This window comes from Acanthopagrus latus, chromosome 1, assembly GCF_904848185.1.
Source record: "Acanthopagrus latus isolate v.2019 chromosome 1, fAcaLat1.1, whole genome shotgun sequence".
Classification (NCBI taxonomy): domain Eukaryota; kingdom Metazoa; phylum Chordata; class Actinopteri; order Spariformes; family Sparidae; genus Acanthopagrus; species Acanthopagrus latus.
The window spans coordinates 16036329-16054262 of NC_051039.1; the positions used below are offsets into that span (position 1 = coordinate 16036329).

The window sequence follows — 17934 nt, forward strand, 5'->3', positions numbered from 1 at the left end:
TGATAAATTATTCCATTTGTATTCATGACAGTGGTGTTGCACTCAAAAACGGTTTGGGGAGCTGAATATAGATAAAAACAAAAAACAAGTGTAATTCTTCATGATGATGTTTTAAACATTACAGCTATGCCTGAAAGTTACAAAAGAAGTAAATAAGTTTGCAGAATTTACATCCACAACATAAATCAAGTGGCAGTCACTTTACATCAATGTCACAGTGATTCGGCCTATGGAATAGAATAGAATAGAATAGAATAGAATAGAAATCGAACAAAGTCGTTCAAAAGAGAGTTTCTATGCTCATCTGTCAATTATTGATATGATTCTGATTTGACTTTGGGAAATTGGGAAAGTGAGCTTGTAGACAGTTAACACCGTGTACACAAAGACACTGTGGGGATAATTTGTGCAAAAGTTTGATAGAACAGCTACATGCTTCAATATCAAATATAGAGATTAGGTTAGTTAATCAAAAAGGAATAGTTTGATTCCTCATTGTTTCTGTAGCTTAGCTCATGCTGGATAAATGACAGGATTTTTATACTATAACTATGTACAAATTCAAATCCAGTTAATGTAGTGCATCTCTCAGTTGTCGTATACTCACTGACTCTAAGCTTCTTTAAGCCTTAAATAATAAAGATAAAATCTTAGATCTTGGTCGCTGGCAAAGGCACAGCAGCAAGCTGACAAAACCGATCTGCATACCTTGAGGCCTGCTGCCGGAAGCAAATGCATTTTTGCCATGAATTGTTTTTGCGGCTGTATTTCATGTACTTGCCGCTGACAAAACAGGTCTGGAGCAGGAGTTCGACTTCAGGTAAGGGTTAGGGTTAGGGTTAGAACACCCCACATCAAGAACACCCGGAGTTCACAGTAGGTTCTAGCCTCTACTCCTATGACTTTATACAAGAATTGAGTCTTATCAACGCGATAAGTTCGCTGCTTGCTTTGAAATGTGGAGCACTTGTCCTTTCTCAGTAGAGTGGCCTCTTCTCTTCTTGCAACATCATTTCCCATTAAATCAGCCATTGTCGTCCGTCCTTGAGAGTCACTTCCCAGTCACACAGTCAAGAGATCAAAACCCCCTCGTATCGTCCCTCGACATACAGAGGTACCATTTGTGCAAAGCGATCCTCAATCAAAGGTTGAGATACCCTTGCAGATCTGAGGGTTAAGAGCGCGTGTGCGCGTGTGCGCGCATACACGCGTGTGCGTGCATGAGAGTGAGGGGTAATTGAGGCGCCTCATCCCTGGGTTTTGATAAGGCGACTAATAGTGTGTGTGGTTTCCATGGTAACCTTTGTTTGAACATAACAGCACAAGGATCTTCATTCCTCCACACAACACACACATATGCTGCCTCTCTCACTCCCGTCCTCTCTCTCTCTCTCTCTCTCTCTCTCTCTCTCTGTCATATGAGAGCGTACTTCTTGCATCAGTGATTTGAAAAGAGGCAGCAGATACATAATGAAGAGTCCTTGGATGCTACAGCAAACAGCCAGCTTTTTAATCCTTTCCCTGCCTGTGAGGGTTGGGTATCCACCACCAAATAGGAGTGTCAGGTTTTTGAGTTTGGACAGATCTCAGGAGGATGTTGAGCAAGTGCAATAAAAAAAAAAAAAAGCTCATCATAAACACACACAAATACGGATGTACACACACACACACACAAACACAAACACACACGCTCGTCTTCCCAGGTGACTGGCATTCATGCTGAGACCGTGTTGGCAAATTGTTAATATTGTGAGGTGCATTGCGGCTTATACATTTGAATGGTTCTTAAATTACATTTTAAATTTAGATGAGCTGTTTCAGTTAGCTGACAAATGTGTTGTCCTGTTCGCCGAGGGAGGGCTCGGGGCATCCACTTCCTACAGAGGCAGTTCAAGAGGGACCAAGCAGCCAATCAAAATGCACGACACTTCATTGTTTTGCACACCACACCCATGGCGGGGTTTAATAATCACAGCACCCATTGTGTTTGTGGGTGTGCGTATGTTTGTGTGTTTGTGCGTGTCTGCTAGTACTTCCTACATACTGAGGACCAGAAGTTTTAAACCAACAAAGTGTGGGCATTGTTGGGAAATGAGGACATTTTAGATGCACTACTTCTTTTCTGATTGTCTCTTTAAGTGGGTTTTTGCATTTGAAGGTTTAGCCTTTGTTTGAAGGTTTAGGTTATAATTAGAGGTCTGCTATATGGCCAAGTAAGGGTTAGGGGTTTGGGTTAATGTCACAATCTATTAAATAACAAAAAACACACTGGAGGACACTTAAAGTTCTCTAGTTCAGTTTTTTACAATATGTCACCCAAGTAAAGAGACATGTGAAGCAATTCTTTAAGTCAGGCATCTAGCCATCTTGTACATCGCTCTATTGGTTTCCTTTAGAAGCACAGTTCTACTAGTCAATAAGGTTATGTGATATTTGGACAGAGAGGCAAGACAACATTAAATACTGTGATCTCACAGATTGACCTGGAACGATTGCAATCTAAAATCGTCAGGCCACCCAGCCCTAGAAGGTTTAGGTTAGTGTAAGGGACTGGGGAGTGCAATATGTCAGTGAGGGTCCTCACAAGTGTAGGGGCACAAATCAAATTTGTGTGTGTGCGTGTATTTGCCTGTGTTCCTGTGTCAAGTTAAGTTTTTGGGCTGTGGAAATTAATTACCAGGCTTTCAATCAGGTGAATCCATTACAGCAGGTAATCATGCTAGCAGAAATTTAATCAAATTGAATGTTTGATGATGTTTCTCCAATTTCTTCTGTAAACTCCAGCATTTACACAGCGCCTTCTCACACAAAATACCTATTGGTTATTGTCAATAGTCTACTGTACCAAACCGACGCACCCACCGGCTCCATGCAAATATCTTACAATCTATGCAAATAATGCCGGTACATGCAGGGTGGCGACACGAGCCTGTAAATGTTTGCACCCAATATTCAACCCACATACTTCGCCAGCAGCGTGCCCGGAGCCAGACACTTTGTTTTCAGGAGTTTTGTGTAGATGCTCTGTATGCTTGCATTCACTGATTTATGTGAGCTAACTATAGCTCACATAAATCTCCTGAAACCTGACTTGAGTTTGAGATTCGGAGCCATGGTGCAGCATGTACAAAAAGAAAAAAAAAGGAGCTTTCTTCACATTCGGTATCCAAAACAAAAATCACTCCCTTGCTTCTGTGTTAACATATTTTCTTTTTAGATCTTTTCTGAGGTGTTGTATTATCTGGCTTCAACTATTAGCTGTTCTTCTCAAGACCTACAACCGTAAAAAGAAAAAAAGAAAACCTTCACAGTTTAACCTACTCCACCCTGCTCTTGAACCTCCAGTGCTCACGACACAACACAGGGTCTATTCACAAGGCGCTGAGGAGTGAAAGAGGCGATGGGCCAACAAGAACAGCTTTGGTGAGAGGGAGAAAGGCGGACAAAAGAAATAAGTCTCACTGGTCAAATTTATCTCACAAGGTGTCTCGCTGAGCCGCCGTGTACTGTAGCCATAGCAACTGGCACCCAGCATCTCCTGAAGGGAATGCGAAAGGGATTCATGATTCATATCCAAACAACAACAGCCTGGGAATCCAAATATACTGAGGTAAACTGCCTCCCCCAGACAGTCAGGCTGACAGCTGTGAGGAGGAGGGGCCAGGCAGAAAACAAATAAACAAAAACAATCACAGTCATCCTCCGTTTGCTAAACCGCATCACTTGTGGTCATTGTTTTCTGTTTGCCTCTTGTGATCTCGGCCATGTTGACTTGTGCTGACAAACTGCATGATGGTAAAAAAGTAATAACCCATGCCAGCAGGATAGAATAAAGCAAAACTGGCAGCTCTGCTCATGAGTCAGTTCCTGTGGACACACACTAATGCCGGGTTCAGACTACATTATATTTTCGCCTGTTACGGTCAATGTGTCAGATAAGGCGATTGCCGTGACTTGGCTGAGAGACATGACAGACTACACGTTGGCCTCCGTCCAGTCATAGCTCGTCATCTTTCATGACCTCACAGGGAAACAAATACATTTTTGTGTGTTTATGATACAGACAAAAAAAAGAAAGAGCAAATGATAGCATGACCATGACTGTTTTACTTACTTCCAAAGGCAAAACATTTCTAACATGGGGCCATTCAGTGTTTTTCAGGCCAAAGGCTCCTTAGTTGGTGGACAGAGCAGGGAGAACTTTAGTTTGTATACAATTATACATACTCAACTGGGCCTACAGTACTGTGTAGGTCTATGGATAGAGCCATGCATAATGTCAGCAGTTGTATCATGGCCCTTGTTAGGTATGTTAACCTCCCCCTCTGCAGTTACCCCAGTGGCTTCTGAGGTGAAAGGTATGTCAGAGTCTTTTGCTCAATAAGTTACAAAGTAGACAATTGTTTTCCCTATCATCATCTCAAGTGTATGGACACAAGAGTGTCTAGTGCATCTATAATCACTGGTTTGCCATTATAGATGCATGGTGCATGGTTACGATAGTATTATGAAACTATGATGTGGCCGCCCCCCTGAAGTAACTCTGAGAACCCTCAAAGGGTCATGGACCCCCTGTCGGCACACTTGTCATTTTTGTCTGACGCACTGTCTGTTGCCTTCCGCTCTGCGGCTCTACACGGTAAACAGACATTAATTGTCGCTTCCAGCTTCAATTTTCCTTTCTGGTGCCCTATGGTGAGCTATTATCAGGCTGATATTGTGTAGTCTGAAGCCGGCATCAGACTCAGATGATTTTTTCGAAATTCTCCAGTTGAGGAAATGGATACATTAAATGGACATGAATATGAATCCCACATAAATCAGAGATTCAGTACAGGCAGGCGACAAAGTAAAGGTTGTTTTAATGATGGCAGTGGAGAGTGCAGTCACACAAGTCCAACATCTCCCATATGTTTTCAGCTGGGTTCAGATCTGTTGACTGTGAAGGCCATAGCATATTATTTACACTGATTCAATACTCAAAGCATTCAGTGAGTCCTCATGCCCTATGGAATGGGCAACCCTGTCATCTTGGAATGGCACGCTCCTATCAGTGCAGCAATATTCTTTACCGGATAAGGAAAAAAAAAATGTTTTGCTGTGAACCTTCCCTCTAAGGGGACAAGCAGACCCAAACAGCAAAATGCCCCCCTACAGCATAAAAGAGCCACGGTTTGTTATGCTTCCCAACTCATGGGTTTTTTTTTTTATATAAGTTGTCACTCGCCCGTATGTACACCGTCCAAAATAAAGCATTGCTGGCAGCGAAATTGTGATCCATAGTTTAATGTTCTTGTGCAAAAAGCTGCAAATCCAACATGCAATTACAGCTGTTTCACACTCACACTCACTCTAAGGCTTGTATCAGCGCAACTTTTCCTATATTTGTTCCAAAGCCATTATCCCGGAAGATCGGTCACGTTTACAGCCTTTCACAAAAAAAAAAAAAAAAAATCACATTCACTGCCAATGAAAATATAACAAGCAAGCCAGAACTACTTGTGAATCGTATTTAGTCGAGCTGAGACTACCGTTCTGAATCATAATAACCAAGATTAGGATCTCTTCATTACCAAAAGTCCCCCCGTTCTCGCGCTCACATTGCAATCCAGTCGGCTTTGCCACATTTTGCCTGCTCAAGTAAGCGGCAGCAATCAAGGCCCTGCCTGCTGGGCCCACTATAAGGCAGCTGCGCCTCATTACCAATCAGAAGAAAAAGAGAGACATGGCCCCTGGGAGACATCAGTTTGGACTGCAGTGATATGTGGAGATTAAGCATACAGGATGCTCTCCCTCCTTCCTGTTTGTCTCACATTCTCTTCATCTGCATGTCATGCAAAACTCACTTCATGACTGTGGCTTTGTTTTCCTCACTTTCTCAGCTCTCTTTGTTTCTGCCCGTCTTCACATTACTCTTTTTTATTCAGGGCGACAGATTTTGCTATTCATTTTCAGAGGATAACACCAGCGTAATAACAATTTTCCTCTCCCATCACATATTGTTGCCAAGACGTATCACATCACAGTCAGAAGCTCTGTCTGCTCTGTTGCAGATATGCCCCACGCCCAGTGGTGGAAGAAGTATTCAGATCTTTTACTCACGTAGAAGTAGCAGTACCTCAGGGTATTATTACTCCATACAAGTAAAGTCTTATTAAGGTAGAAAAGTATAGGCAGCAAAATGTAACCAATTTAAAGCATTAAAAGTACACATTGGCACCAGAATGACCAGTGTCAGTCTGACATTATATTACTAGATTAGTATGATGTAGAGGCTTACATTTTCATGTAGGCAGCATTATAATTTGTAGCTTGTGAAAATTAGGCTAATTTTAATTACTTTTTACAGTGTTAGGTAGTTTAATGTATAACATCAAATCTTTTGTTATCTACCTGCATTGTATTTGGTAAACTAAAATGATGGTTTGTATGTAAAACCTTGATATTCAAAGTAACTAGCAACTAAATGTATCAGATAAGAGCAGTAAAGTAACAAATGCAATATTTACCTCTGAACTGAACTGTATTGGTGGCATAAAATGTTAATAAAATTATACCAAAGTGTGTTACTTGCATCAGTGTACTTAGCTGCATTCCACCATCGCCTACATTGCCATTATTTTCAAAAAATACACTGGAAACATGCTGCAGTGCAGTGGCAGGCTCAGGATGCTTGAGGGGCAGGGGCAGATGAAAAAGGACACCAGCTGTATGCGGTGGGGCACCAGTGTGGAGAAAGTAGTCTATGGTGAACTGGAAGGGAACCCAAGAGGGCACTTTATCATGTTTTATCTACCGTAGGGGCATCCAAGTGCAGAGTCACCCCTGAGGGCACTTTTTGTGGCATTTGAAAACAAACAACACGAAAGTGCCCTCAGGGGTGACTCTGCTATTTACCAGTGGTAAATAGTCGATTGCTGCTTTATCGAATGTAATACATCATAGTGAACATATTGGGAACAGCGCCTGTGGTTCACATCCAGATTCATATTGGTCATTTCAAAATCTTGTAGATAAAGAACCATAGGTGAGATAAATATCCCATCATTATGACCATTCAATTACCTCCTGTCAAATGTTTCTGATGTCCCTTTCATTGTTAATCTTTCTTTCTTTCCTCCCTTATTTCTTTCTATGTTTTATTTAATTTATTTTTTTAACTGAGCTTTGCAATACTACTTTGAAAGGAGCTATATGAGATAGACAGAGCGGCCTTCATGCATCGGATATATATTTGGTGAGTCCACTTTTCAGTCTCATGCAGTGAACAGCTTATTTGATGAATGGTTTGTTTGCATGTTTTACTGATAATTGGGGTCAGAATTAGTGCACGTGGGCTACAACAATAGCAACAAACAAACCAAATATAAGTTCAAAGAAAGTGCAAGGTGGAATTCTGTGCAGAGGTAATTCAGCTATCAAACTCTAAATACAGAGCAAGTTACCTTTCAAACACTGTCAAATTAAGACTGTGGAAGATCAAGAAAAGCGAGCATTGAAGATAAAAGTACAGGTTATCTTGGTAAAAACATGAAGTGCCTGCGCACGCTGTGCATCACGCCATGTAAGAGAGAGGAGGTGCACATACTGCAAGACAAATAGCCTTTCAAGATTTTTCTTTTGGGCACAGCCAGACCCAATATGCTTTCATGTAAAACCAGAGCTGCCACTTGGGAAGTGTCACTGGACCTTTAATAAATTGAGTATATACCAGACCCAACACTAAATAACCTGTGCAATTACCCAGCATTGGTGTTAACGTTACTCATATTAGGTGGGTAGGCTGGTCATTTTGGTCATTGGTGTAAGAGATCATGAGCAAAGGTGGAAAAGCTACACTGGTTCCATTTACCACCAAGGACAAATCATTAAACTGTGAAAGGACACACTTCTATGATTTCTATTTTCTTTGTATGACAAAGACACTGGGTAGACTAGGTAACATAGAGTATACTGAACACACATCATGGTCACAAGTCAAAATATGCCTTCTCTGTAAAGTCAATATTCTTAAAAGGGACTTAAAGATATAATATGTAGGAATTCTGCGTTAAAATGTCTTAAAAAATGACTAGACCTTCGTTATGTATTGTGTTGAGTTATGCACTAACAAGATCACGAGTATGTCCAAACCCCAAGAAATCCAAAAGTTTACTCAGGCTAACGGTGCGCTTGATGAGAATGCCAAACTTCCACTTTAAAATACTACGTTGCTGGTGCAGATTTGTGCCTGAGTCACATCAGTTCGATCATTATTAGCAGTGGTGGAGGTTTAATGGTATATACATCAACAGTAGAGCCAGATGGAAGACAGAAACATTTGTACTTAATTGTGTTAGCTTACTCATGCTGCGTTCTCTAATTTACTGTAAACTTGGTCACTGCTATAGTCAGGTTGATAAACAGGAGTGAAGATAAATTCTCTATTTTATCGAAGTTTCGAAGTAATCTCTGAGCTTTCTCTGTCAGTGAGATCAGTTCTGCAGCTATACATGCTTAACAAGAGTTTATTTTATATTTATCATTTATCAGTTGTAATGATATGATTCAGTACCTCTGCAGTGGGAGAGAAGCTACAACAATAGCACCTGTCATTCAACTCCAAGTGGAACAGGGACAGTGAAGTCGGGTGAATCTGCGGGCCACCAGTGCTAGCGTACTGTAAGTTTTTGGGACCCATTGGTTCCACCTTTGAACAAACTATCACGGTGGCCAGATATAGTTTGTTAACGAGATCCTACTTTGGTAAGCTAGCGTGTCATCACAAAGTCAGAAACTGCACAGGTTTAAAATACACTCCAATACTCCTGGAGCCCTCCTTGCCACAGGAAATGTTCATGAGTGTCATGAGGGCTGACAGTACATCTCTTCATTTGCACTGGCTTTCCTCCTGTGTGACCACGATCAATTATTAATTGAAAGTGTTTCTCTTTTTTTTCAACCTTTGCTCCATTATGTAGTAGGAATTACGCGCGAGTTGCACATTTGGGATGATCTAATCAGTTTTTTTTTTTTCTTGCTAGAGAAACTCGATCAATTTAAAAGAAGAAAATGAATCCATTTCAGAAAGTAATTTGACATGGGTCTGGCCTACTGTACTTGCTCTCCACAAAAGCGCACTGGCAGTAACCCAGCGTCTATCAGTCATGTACACCAGTGGCTAGCTCTCTCTCTCTCTCTCTCTCCCAGCCATCCCAGCGATAGTCTAAATGTCAGTGTTTTCTGAGCTCCTAATGTGTTCCTAAAATAGTATCTCCATTGCTGAGCCTCCGTGAAAAGGCACGCTCCAGAAAAGGCATAGTGAATCTGACTCACAGCAGAGGCAGCAGAAACACCATGCCATCCCAAAGCCAATTAAACATGCATGGGGGTGTATGTGACCAAAAAAAAAAAAAAAAAAAAAAAAGCCACTGGATGCTGGATGGCCACTCACCCCCCCCCCCCCCCCCATCTTTTCCACTATGTAGCTCACCCTCTGTCACTCTTTTGCGAAAGCCTTTATTTTCCCCCCTTTTTGCCAATTAGAGTGAATAATTCAGGGTGGCCTGTATGTACCTGTTAAGTGTTTTTCTTCCAATGAGCACACTCACAGAAAATTGAGGTGAGGAGACGACGAGTAAGAGGCTGGGCAGCGCAAGCAGATGAGCTGGCATGGAAAATGGATGGGCAATCACACACTAGCAGACATACACACACACTCGCACACACACACACATAGGTCAACGGAGGGACCCCCAGTGCATTTTGATGTGTTTCCAGAGGTCGGTGCAAGGCTAGCCATTCAGACGCTAACATGATGTGGCTCAGAGAAAAGACTAATTAGCTCTCTCTCCCAGCGAGGTTCTAATCAAAGAAGGAATGGCCACAAAATGATAGATGGAATCCCCGGACAATGCAATTAAAACTGAGTAATTCAATACAATAATTTAATTCCAGTGACAGCACAGGAATTCTAGAATGTGAGGTCATGTGTTCCATTCCATTCCATTCCATCAGAACCTAAACTAGATACTGGAATGGCAGGGAAATATGCCTCTTGTGCTTCATAATGCTCGACAGTGCAGAAGGAGGAAATGGGATGGAAATCTTGAAATGTCATACTGTATATGGATGGGCTGATTTTCCGCATTTAATCAAATTCAGACTGGGCTTTAAATGTCATAGTTGCCTTAATTAACAGAGACCACAATGTAATATCGGTTTCACAATGAGGGGGCTGCTTGTTACCGTGCCATTCATCGCTAACGCTGGATTCCACTCACATACCAGGTTGCATCCATCACGAAGCGTTTAGGGACTGACTCACCAGGAGAAAGGAGCACGCTGATGAGCTTTAAATCTAAGTCAATCCATCAAGCTTTGTTTCTGGATAAACATTGTTAAAGCACCTGTATGGTATGAGCGAATGGCATCCGATGTTGGAGACTATGAGATGTGCTTGATAGTTTGGGAGAAAGCCAGTCAGTGGACTCTGGTAAGAGGTATTTGTCAGAATCTCCTGATTCTAATTCTATGACATCCTGGCTTGCTTGAATTTTCATCTTTTCTGTCTCTCAGCGTCGTCTGAACTATTTCTGCACGCGTACTTTTTCAACAACTCAGAACTATTTTGAGCTACAAGCGGCTTTCCAGGGAAGTTATTCTGCACGTCTTGCTCTGTTTAGCTTTTTGTAGTCCCCTGCATTACAGTTGCCACATTTAGATTCACTCGGCTTGCCACCATCATTAATTAATCATATACAATAAACAGATTGATTCCTTTAATTCATACTCCCGCTCATGCTTGCAGTCTTCTGCCTTTGGTGTGTGAGCTGAGTCTGAGAGACGTGTCACCTTGTAAGACATACTGAATGCCTTCCCTTGAAGGAGGGAAACAGGGAGAGCGGGGAAGATAACACAGCCAGGCAGCACTAACCGATCAGAGCACTCCAGCAGAGATATGACCCACATAGACCAACGCTCGTTTAATCAGCCTGCTACTAGCAGCGTGGCGGGGAAGGAGAGAGAGAGGGGGAGGGACAGGGGGAGTGTGAGTGTTAGGTGGCTCCAGTTAATTTGAAAGAAAGCTAAAATACAATTTATAAAAAATGCAATTTCTTTCCACATTTTTTTTTTTGTTCCGTCTCCTTTCCTCACACCACTGTTCCATCTTGCACGCGCCTTCATTATTTTCCGGCTCTCCTGGCTCCATTATTTTCTTTACTCTTCCCTTCCATAAACCGAATCTATGATCAAAGAGATGGTGAGAGATGGTTTGTGGTGGCCCTGCAACAAATAAAAGACAATTTCATGAAGATTTTGATATTCATCCAGGGCCAAATACTTATTTATCCATTTTTCTTTCTACAAATATATTAGAAATTCATTGCAGGTCAAGCACTGATGTTAACTGTCTGGGATGTGTTATGACCAGAGATTATGACCATAAATTGTCTGTTTTCATATTGATAAAAAAAAAGCATTCTACAGCTACAACAAATGATAACCAAACCAACTTCAGTCTGAGAGATGGATGGAAAGACTTATGAATATCATTAGTGCCCTGCTTAAATGCACAGTATGTAATATTGGAATACATCAACATGGGGGACTGTCAAGCACAAATCAGCAACGACAATGTAACGTAGCTAGTTAGCTACCGAGATATCAGCAAACTGGCCGCAATTGTTTTATGCTTGTTATGAAGCAAAGGACATGACGGTTCTCGTAACCCTTGGTTTGCAGTGTGCCAATGAAACCTGACTATTCTATCTCGGTGCAACCTAGCCTTCGACCAGAACGTGTAAAACTAAGCTAAGCTAAGGCTAAGTGGTACGGCCAAGGGGCGTACTGGGATCAAGCATTTCTCAGAGTGGCCTCAAGCTGAAGAACCTGTTTCTCTACTTGGAGGACAGCAGCCGTATGTAACTCACTCACTCACAGCACATATCTTCCGAATTTACCAGGATGTCCAACTATGCTATGTTCCACTGTCATCTCTCCAGAAAACCAGGAGTTGGGTAAGGGTAATAAAACCTTACCTTGACTAAGGGCGTCAATTTAAATGTGTCAATGAGGCAGAACACTGCCAGGAATACGAGCGTTGCTGGCTTCTGAAAAATCAAGCTGAGAGGCCCAGTTTGACAATGAGGTAGCGTGTCAAAAAAATGAAACCCGCAAATATGCATCCGAGACTGCAGGTCATTGGACTCAAGATATCAGCAAATCTACGCTAAATACACACCCTTGGGCACGCAGCCACCGCCACAAATGAGAACTGCTGCTTAGCAGTCCACTTTGTAAGAAAGTTTTAACTTTTCAAATACGGACGCTTTGGTTTACCCAGGTGGGACCGTCCCCCATCCAAAAGCATCACTTGTTGACGAGTTAGGAATGAGGCTCAACAATCATGCATGTGTCTTTTAAATTGGACCTTTAGAGCAAATTTGTGAGACGCTATCAAAGTCTTGATAGTCTTGCAACCTAACTATGGTCGGATGGGAGGAGTGCAGGGGCTCATTGGTCCTGCCCTACAGAAGTAAGTATGGCTGGAAAGGGTGCCCTAACAAGCGATATTCACTGAGTAGAATGGGACTTCCCAGAGACTAGAACACTTGGAAAAATGCACGACCACAAGGGCTGAGCCAGCGAGAGGATGTGCTGGATGGGAGAGGATGAACTGTCTCAGAAATATCCCACCTACTTGTGTGCAATGTCCCCAACACCTCCTAATGTTAGTCAGTACCTTGGCTGGCAGCTACATCCACTTAGCGGCCAAGCTCAAAATTGGAGTCCAACTTGCTCTGTGTCTGCAAAGAAAGGTCGTGCCAACTAAGGGGGTCCCAGGTGGTCTCATCTTACTTCTGCACGATTCCTGAGAACGATAGCATGTGTAGTCAATACAGAGCTCATATCCTCTCTCTGCACTGTTTGCAGGAAAGGATGGAGTGGGGAAAGGAAAGGAAGGAAAGGCATTAAACCAAGGCCATCAATGGGTTTTGGCTTATTTTCCAAGGTGAGGGCAGTTGTTCCCCCGGGGAGAAGAACAGTGGGCTGCAGTCTGTCTTTCCACTCTCCATGGGACTGTCCCTGCATTTGGACCATCCTCAGAGACACACAAACGATCTTTGAGCCATTTTATAGGCGCATTTGCAAACCTAAACTGCAGGGTACGGCAGAGGGCTTGCTGTATTGTTCTCATTTGCAGCACATGGATATCCAGGCAAGCACACAAAGGCGTAAAGCAGAACTCTCTCTTTTTAGTGCACACAATCTTGTCCCTGGAGCGAGTATCCCAAATAGAATACACCTATTAATGATGGTGTAATCATTAGGCCACGTTGAGAAGAACAGAATGCTGTTTAATTAAATGTTTGCCCCTCTTCTCTCCCTAATTTGGAATAGGCATTTCAGTTGTTGTCGCCAGCTTTCACTCTTAGCCACACAGTTGGTGCAGACAGACCGACCTCCTTGATTTATCCACTAGTCCTGGTGCAAGGACGCGATACCTCACCAGCTACCAATCCACGGACACTACCAATTATGTTTGCCAAACCATGAGCACAGGTGCTGGGGATTTGTCTCATTTCTCCAGTGATGGACATTGGATGTTTTTTTTTTTTTTTACTCCATGCACTGACCAGTATGCTTTACCTGTGCTGACTTTCATAACTTTTTGGCGGCTGGGAAAAGCACACGGAGGTCATACATGTTCCCAAACATACATGATCCTTAGACAACAACGATGTACAGCCAAACCGAGTGAATCTTGTGGTGTGATACCTGTCGGCCCTGTCTGACTTTCTAGAATCCTGCTGTTGTGGCATTCAGCGACGAGATTGTAAAAGGCCGTCCTCGTACACACAGACATCTATTTCAAACACCAACCTACTCTCAACCCAGCCCTCAAGTGACTTTTCAAGGGCAGGTGCACAGGTGCTTTTATGTTGTGCACAGCCACTTCAAAGGTGGTTTGTGTGAACGTGTTCTTATCCCCTGACCCTTGAGGGTCGGTACTTCACATGTATGGGACGTGTAAACAGATGAAGAGTTAGTTTCAATACAAGTTCTCTTTTCAGTCAACATTTCCCCCAGCAATTTCCTGATATAGCTCTCCAAACGTCTGCCTTTCTATACATAAATCCAGGACGCTGAAATGATTTTATGGACATTGCTCGTTTTTACAGATTTCCAAAGAAAGGTACGAATTTCCCAGAATAAAACAAAAGCGGGTAGCAAAATACTAGAAAATACCAGTGTGTCATCACTTAATGGCTAGAAATGCATATTTGAAGGGGAAATCACTGCTGGATTTATGCCGGTGTTTGCATTTCATTTCGCTGTGAAAACTGGTAACACTCAAGAGGCGGAAAACCGCGAAACTATGTCAGTAATTTATTTGTTGGCAAACAACTTTCACTGTTACAACAAATATTAGTTATGAGATCATTCAACTTGGAACCCATACAAAAAGAATAAATAATTAGCAATAATATTGTAATAATAATCATGATCATAATAATTTAAAAAAAAGAACCATAAAACAAACCCAGTGCCACTTTATATATTCCTGCCTAAAGCCAGCTTTCTTTCCTCTATGCTTGTTTTTTTTTTTTCTTTTTTTTTTTTTTGCCGTCTTCAAACCAATAAACAGATAAATAAATAATTTCTCTCTTGGGGAAATGGAGGGGGCTTGTGGGATACATGTGCAAGCTACACTTCATACACTTATGAAATCTTCTCCTAAATAAGTAAACATTGGCTTTCCACATTGGACAGTGCCGCTGTGTGCAGAGCTTTTTCACATCTTCAGTACACAAACATGGTGTAATCATGGCATTTCACAGGTGAGACCCACTCTTTTTCAAATAGTGGAAATTCTCTTTTTTTTTTTTAAGTTTAGAGAATGACATTTATTATTCTCAGTATCTTTTTTTCGTTTTGTTTTTTTCTGTACAACAAGTTCTAAACCAGCACAGCAAGGTAACGTCAATTAGTAAAATATTTGGCAATAGAGAGGATATGCTTGCATAAACCATTCTTGTGTAACTCCAAATATCCATTGGCCTTCAGGAATGAAATGCTTTATTCAAGAAACAAATGAGATGAGTCCCACCCTCAGCAAAGACTAAAACATAGCATTTCCGTTTCCATAACTTTGCCACTTCATTTTCCCCCATTTAGTTTTAAATCTACACAGTGGTAAAGTATATAGTAACAATTGATTTGCAAAATGTTAAGTGACAGTGGTGTTGCTATAAAAAGGACCAGGATGAAGTGCGCGCGGGGTATATGCGTATCGATTAAGGAGTGCTTAACTGTCTCTGTATGTACGAAAAAGAGTGACATGAAAGATTGTTCCTTTGCTCGTTCTGCAGTCTACACATGACCAGAACATGTCGTGACGTTTCAGAACAGTTCCACACAAAGAAGGTTTGCAACGTAAAAATCGTGAAATAAAAAGACTTGGTCATATGCAACATTTGTATCTGTATCTGTATTCTGTACAATACATAGAAACAGTTTGTGATGTCTTTATAATCCTTTGATAACTGAAAACGTTTACAGAAGAAAGGAGAAGAAACGGAACCCATTCTTGTTGGTTTTTTTTGTTGATGTTTTTTTTTTTTTTGTATTTTTAAATTCAGTCTGTTGTAATATGATCTTCCTTCTTTGTTTTCAGTGAAATACACAGTAGCCGCAGTCACTACAACTTGCAGGAATGTTACACCAGCCCGGACAAAACGTCAGTTTAGCAGATACGAACAGGAAGAGAATTCAGAACATCAGCGTGATATGGGTACAGTTCGGTTGCCCAGTAAAATAGTTTTCGGGGTGATCCGTAGTGAGGGCATATATCATACATCCTCCACTTGATTGGCAGGTAGTGGGGCGGGGCCTCTTTAAGGCCAGTTTATGTTGTGAACACCAGAGTTTAAATATCCTGCTCTACCCTTCGGAGAGGTGGAAGCGATATCCCAGTATGTGTCTTTGAGAGTGAGACAGAGAGACAGACGTACAAACAAACAGACAGGCAGCTCCACGCCCCTGTAGTGGTGGTATTGGAGACTATATGCTATGATCTGCTAGAGGTCCATATTGGGGAACTTGTAGGGCTTCAGTCAATTCAAGATTCCAAATTAAAGTAACAGGTAGGGTAAAATTACAGAATCCCTCCCCATTCCTCTCCTTTCCAGGTTGAGTGTCCCATTTATGTTCACGAAAAGTCTCTCAGAACCGCCCTTTTCAGTCTGCGCCATTTATGACAATACATTCAGTCCCTGCTTTCATTTGACCGGTGATATCTCAACCATATTGTCACGAGCCATAGTTAATGTCACACACAGCATGTCAGTCCAGGGTGGTGGGGCCAGCTCAGTCGACAACACAGAATGTTTTCATCGGAGGGTTGGAAGTGTGAGAGTGGGCTGGGGAGGGATAGAAGTCTCTTGGTTGGCTCTATAGACTGGTGACCAGGTGAGAAGGGTCTATGGGCGGCTCCTCGGGCGACGAATCGGACTCCTCCTTGCTGCTGGACACCATGTATCCATCGCTGCCACCACGGCCCATGTGGTAGTAGCTCTGGAGCTCGTGAAGGTGATTCCTGGAGCCTAAGTTTGGCATGCTCTTATAATAGACGTCATCCAGCTCCGGAGCAGTGGCACTCTTACAGGGCTGCAGCTCCCCGGAGCTGTCCTCCTCGCCGTCTGTTAAACCGTTCATCTGCCCGTCTGGAAGGTCCGTCAGCACTGGCATGCTGGTGTAAAGTGAGTCTCTGTGGTTGGGCGACTGCGTGTGCTCATCAGTGTGCTCGTTGGTCAGCAGGGGGAAGAAGCTCTCGCTGGTCTCCTGGGGAATGCGCCGTGGCCGGGAGAAGCTGTGGGGAGGCGGCGGAGGCGGGGGGTGGCTGTCTGGCGGAGGAGGCCGGGGCGGCAGGAGCGGCGCGTTGGACTCCTCTCTGATAATCTCCAAGCCCAGGTTCTCCTCATGGGGGAAGGCCGCAGGGTTGTCCAGCACCATGGGTCCATTGTCCTCTTTACTGCTGCCCACACAGCCGCCGACGCCACTGCTGCTGCTGCTGCTGCTGCCTCCTGCCATGCTCCCTGAAAGACCCAGGCAGGAATAATAGTTACAGCACTGACTCTGCTCATTTAGGAAAGAAGCTGTGTTCTTGCTTGTATGGTGACATGTGGTGATGATTTTAGCGTTCCGCACAAGAGATTCCAGCTTTAACCAGTCAGTATTTTCAGTTAACATAATTTATCCATAAATAACAAATGTATTATAATTTTGTGGTGAATCTCTCATCTAATGTGTGTAATGTGAAGCTTTATGGAGGGTTTCAGCATCTTTGGTCCCACTGTTTCGATTTTTCCAGCCCACAATCTTGCTGTTTTGGTTCAACTCATCACTCTCATCAGCATCGTTTTCATCGTGGCAGGCAGCTGATTTCAGCAGAGGCCACTGTTTGCTAGCCTGGCATCAAAAGTCTCACTCGCATTGCACATTAGTTCATTTCATTTTTTGATTTTCAAAGGGGCACTATCAATGCGTGGACCAAAATACGTCTAAATGGGAATAGGGAAATCTGTCTGAGTGGGAGGGGGGGGTCAGACGTACATGCCACAGTAAATGAAGCACGCTCACAGATTCATCTGGTTCCCAGCATAACTGTACGCTGCCAGTCCAGCACCAAGCAGCAGCCATTAAGTTCAGCGAACAGCTGGTCAACATAGTAGAGTTTTTGGAAGCTTAAGAGCCTCATTTTGCTTTTTAAGGGTGGTGGACACCGAAGGCAGCTAAGAGGAGAGTGAGTATTGGACTTACAGCTGCCTCCAAGTGGCCAAAAAGTCAAGTATTGGAGGTTTAACATACTAATTTACAGCACATGTGCATGTCCAAAAATGGAATGCTGTTCCTAGCGTTAGACACCCACTCTAGTTAAATTATGAGCCA

At 42.7% G+C, this 17934-nt stretch overlaps 1 protein-coding gene across 11 annotated transcripts in view; it reads right to left on the reverse strand.

The window, feature by feature from the left end:
• Nucleotides 1-14359: 14359 nt before the first annotated feature.
• The window catches only part of adgrl3.1 (adhesion G protein-coupled receptor L3.1), a 132475-nt gene continuing 128900 nt past the window's right edge, over nt 14360-17934 (reverse strand). For all 11 annotated transcript variants that reach the window (XM_037107821.1, XM_037107829.1, XM_037107813.1 and 8 more), the window contains one exon: nt 14360-17081. In XM_037107821.1, the coding sequence (XP_036963716.1) occupies nt 16438-17081 (644 nt within the window). In that variant the 3' untranslated portion in view covers nt 14360-16437. The remainder of the gene's footprint in view (nt 17082-17934) is intronic.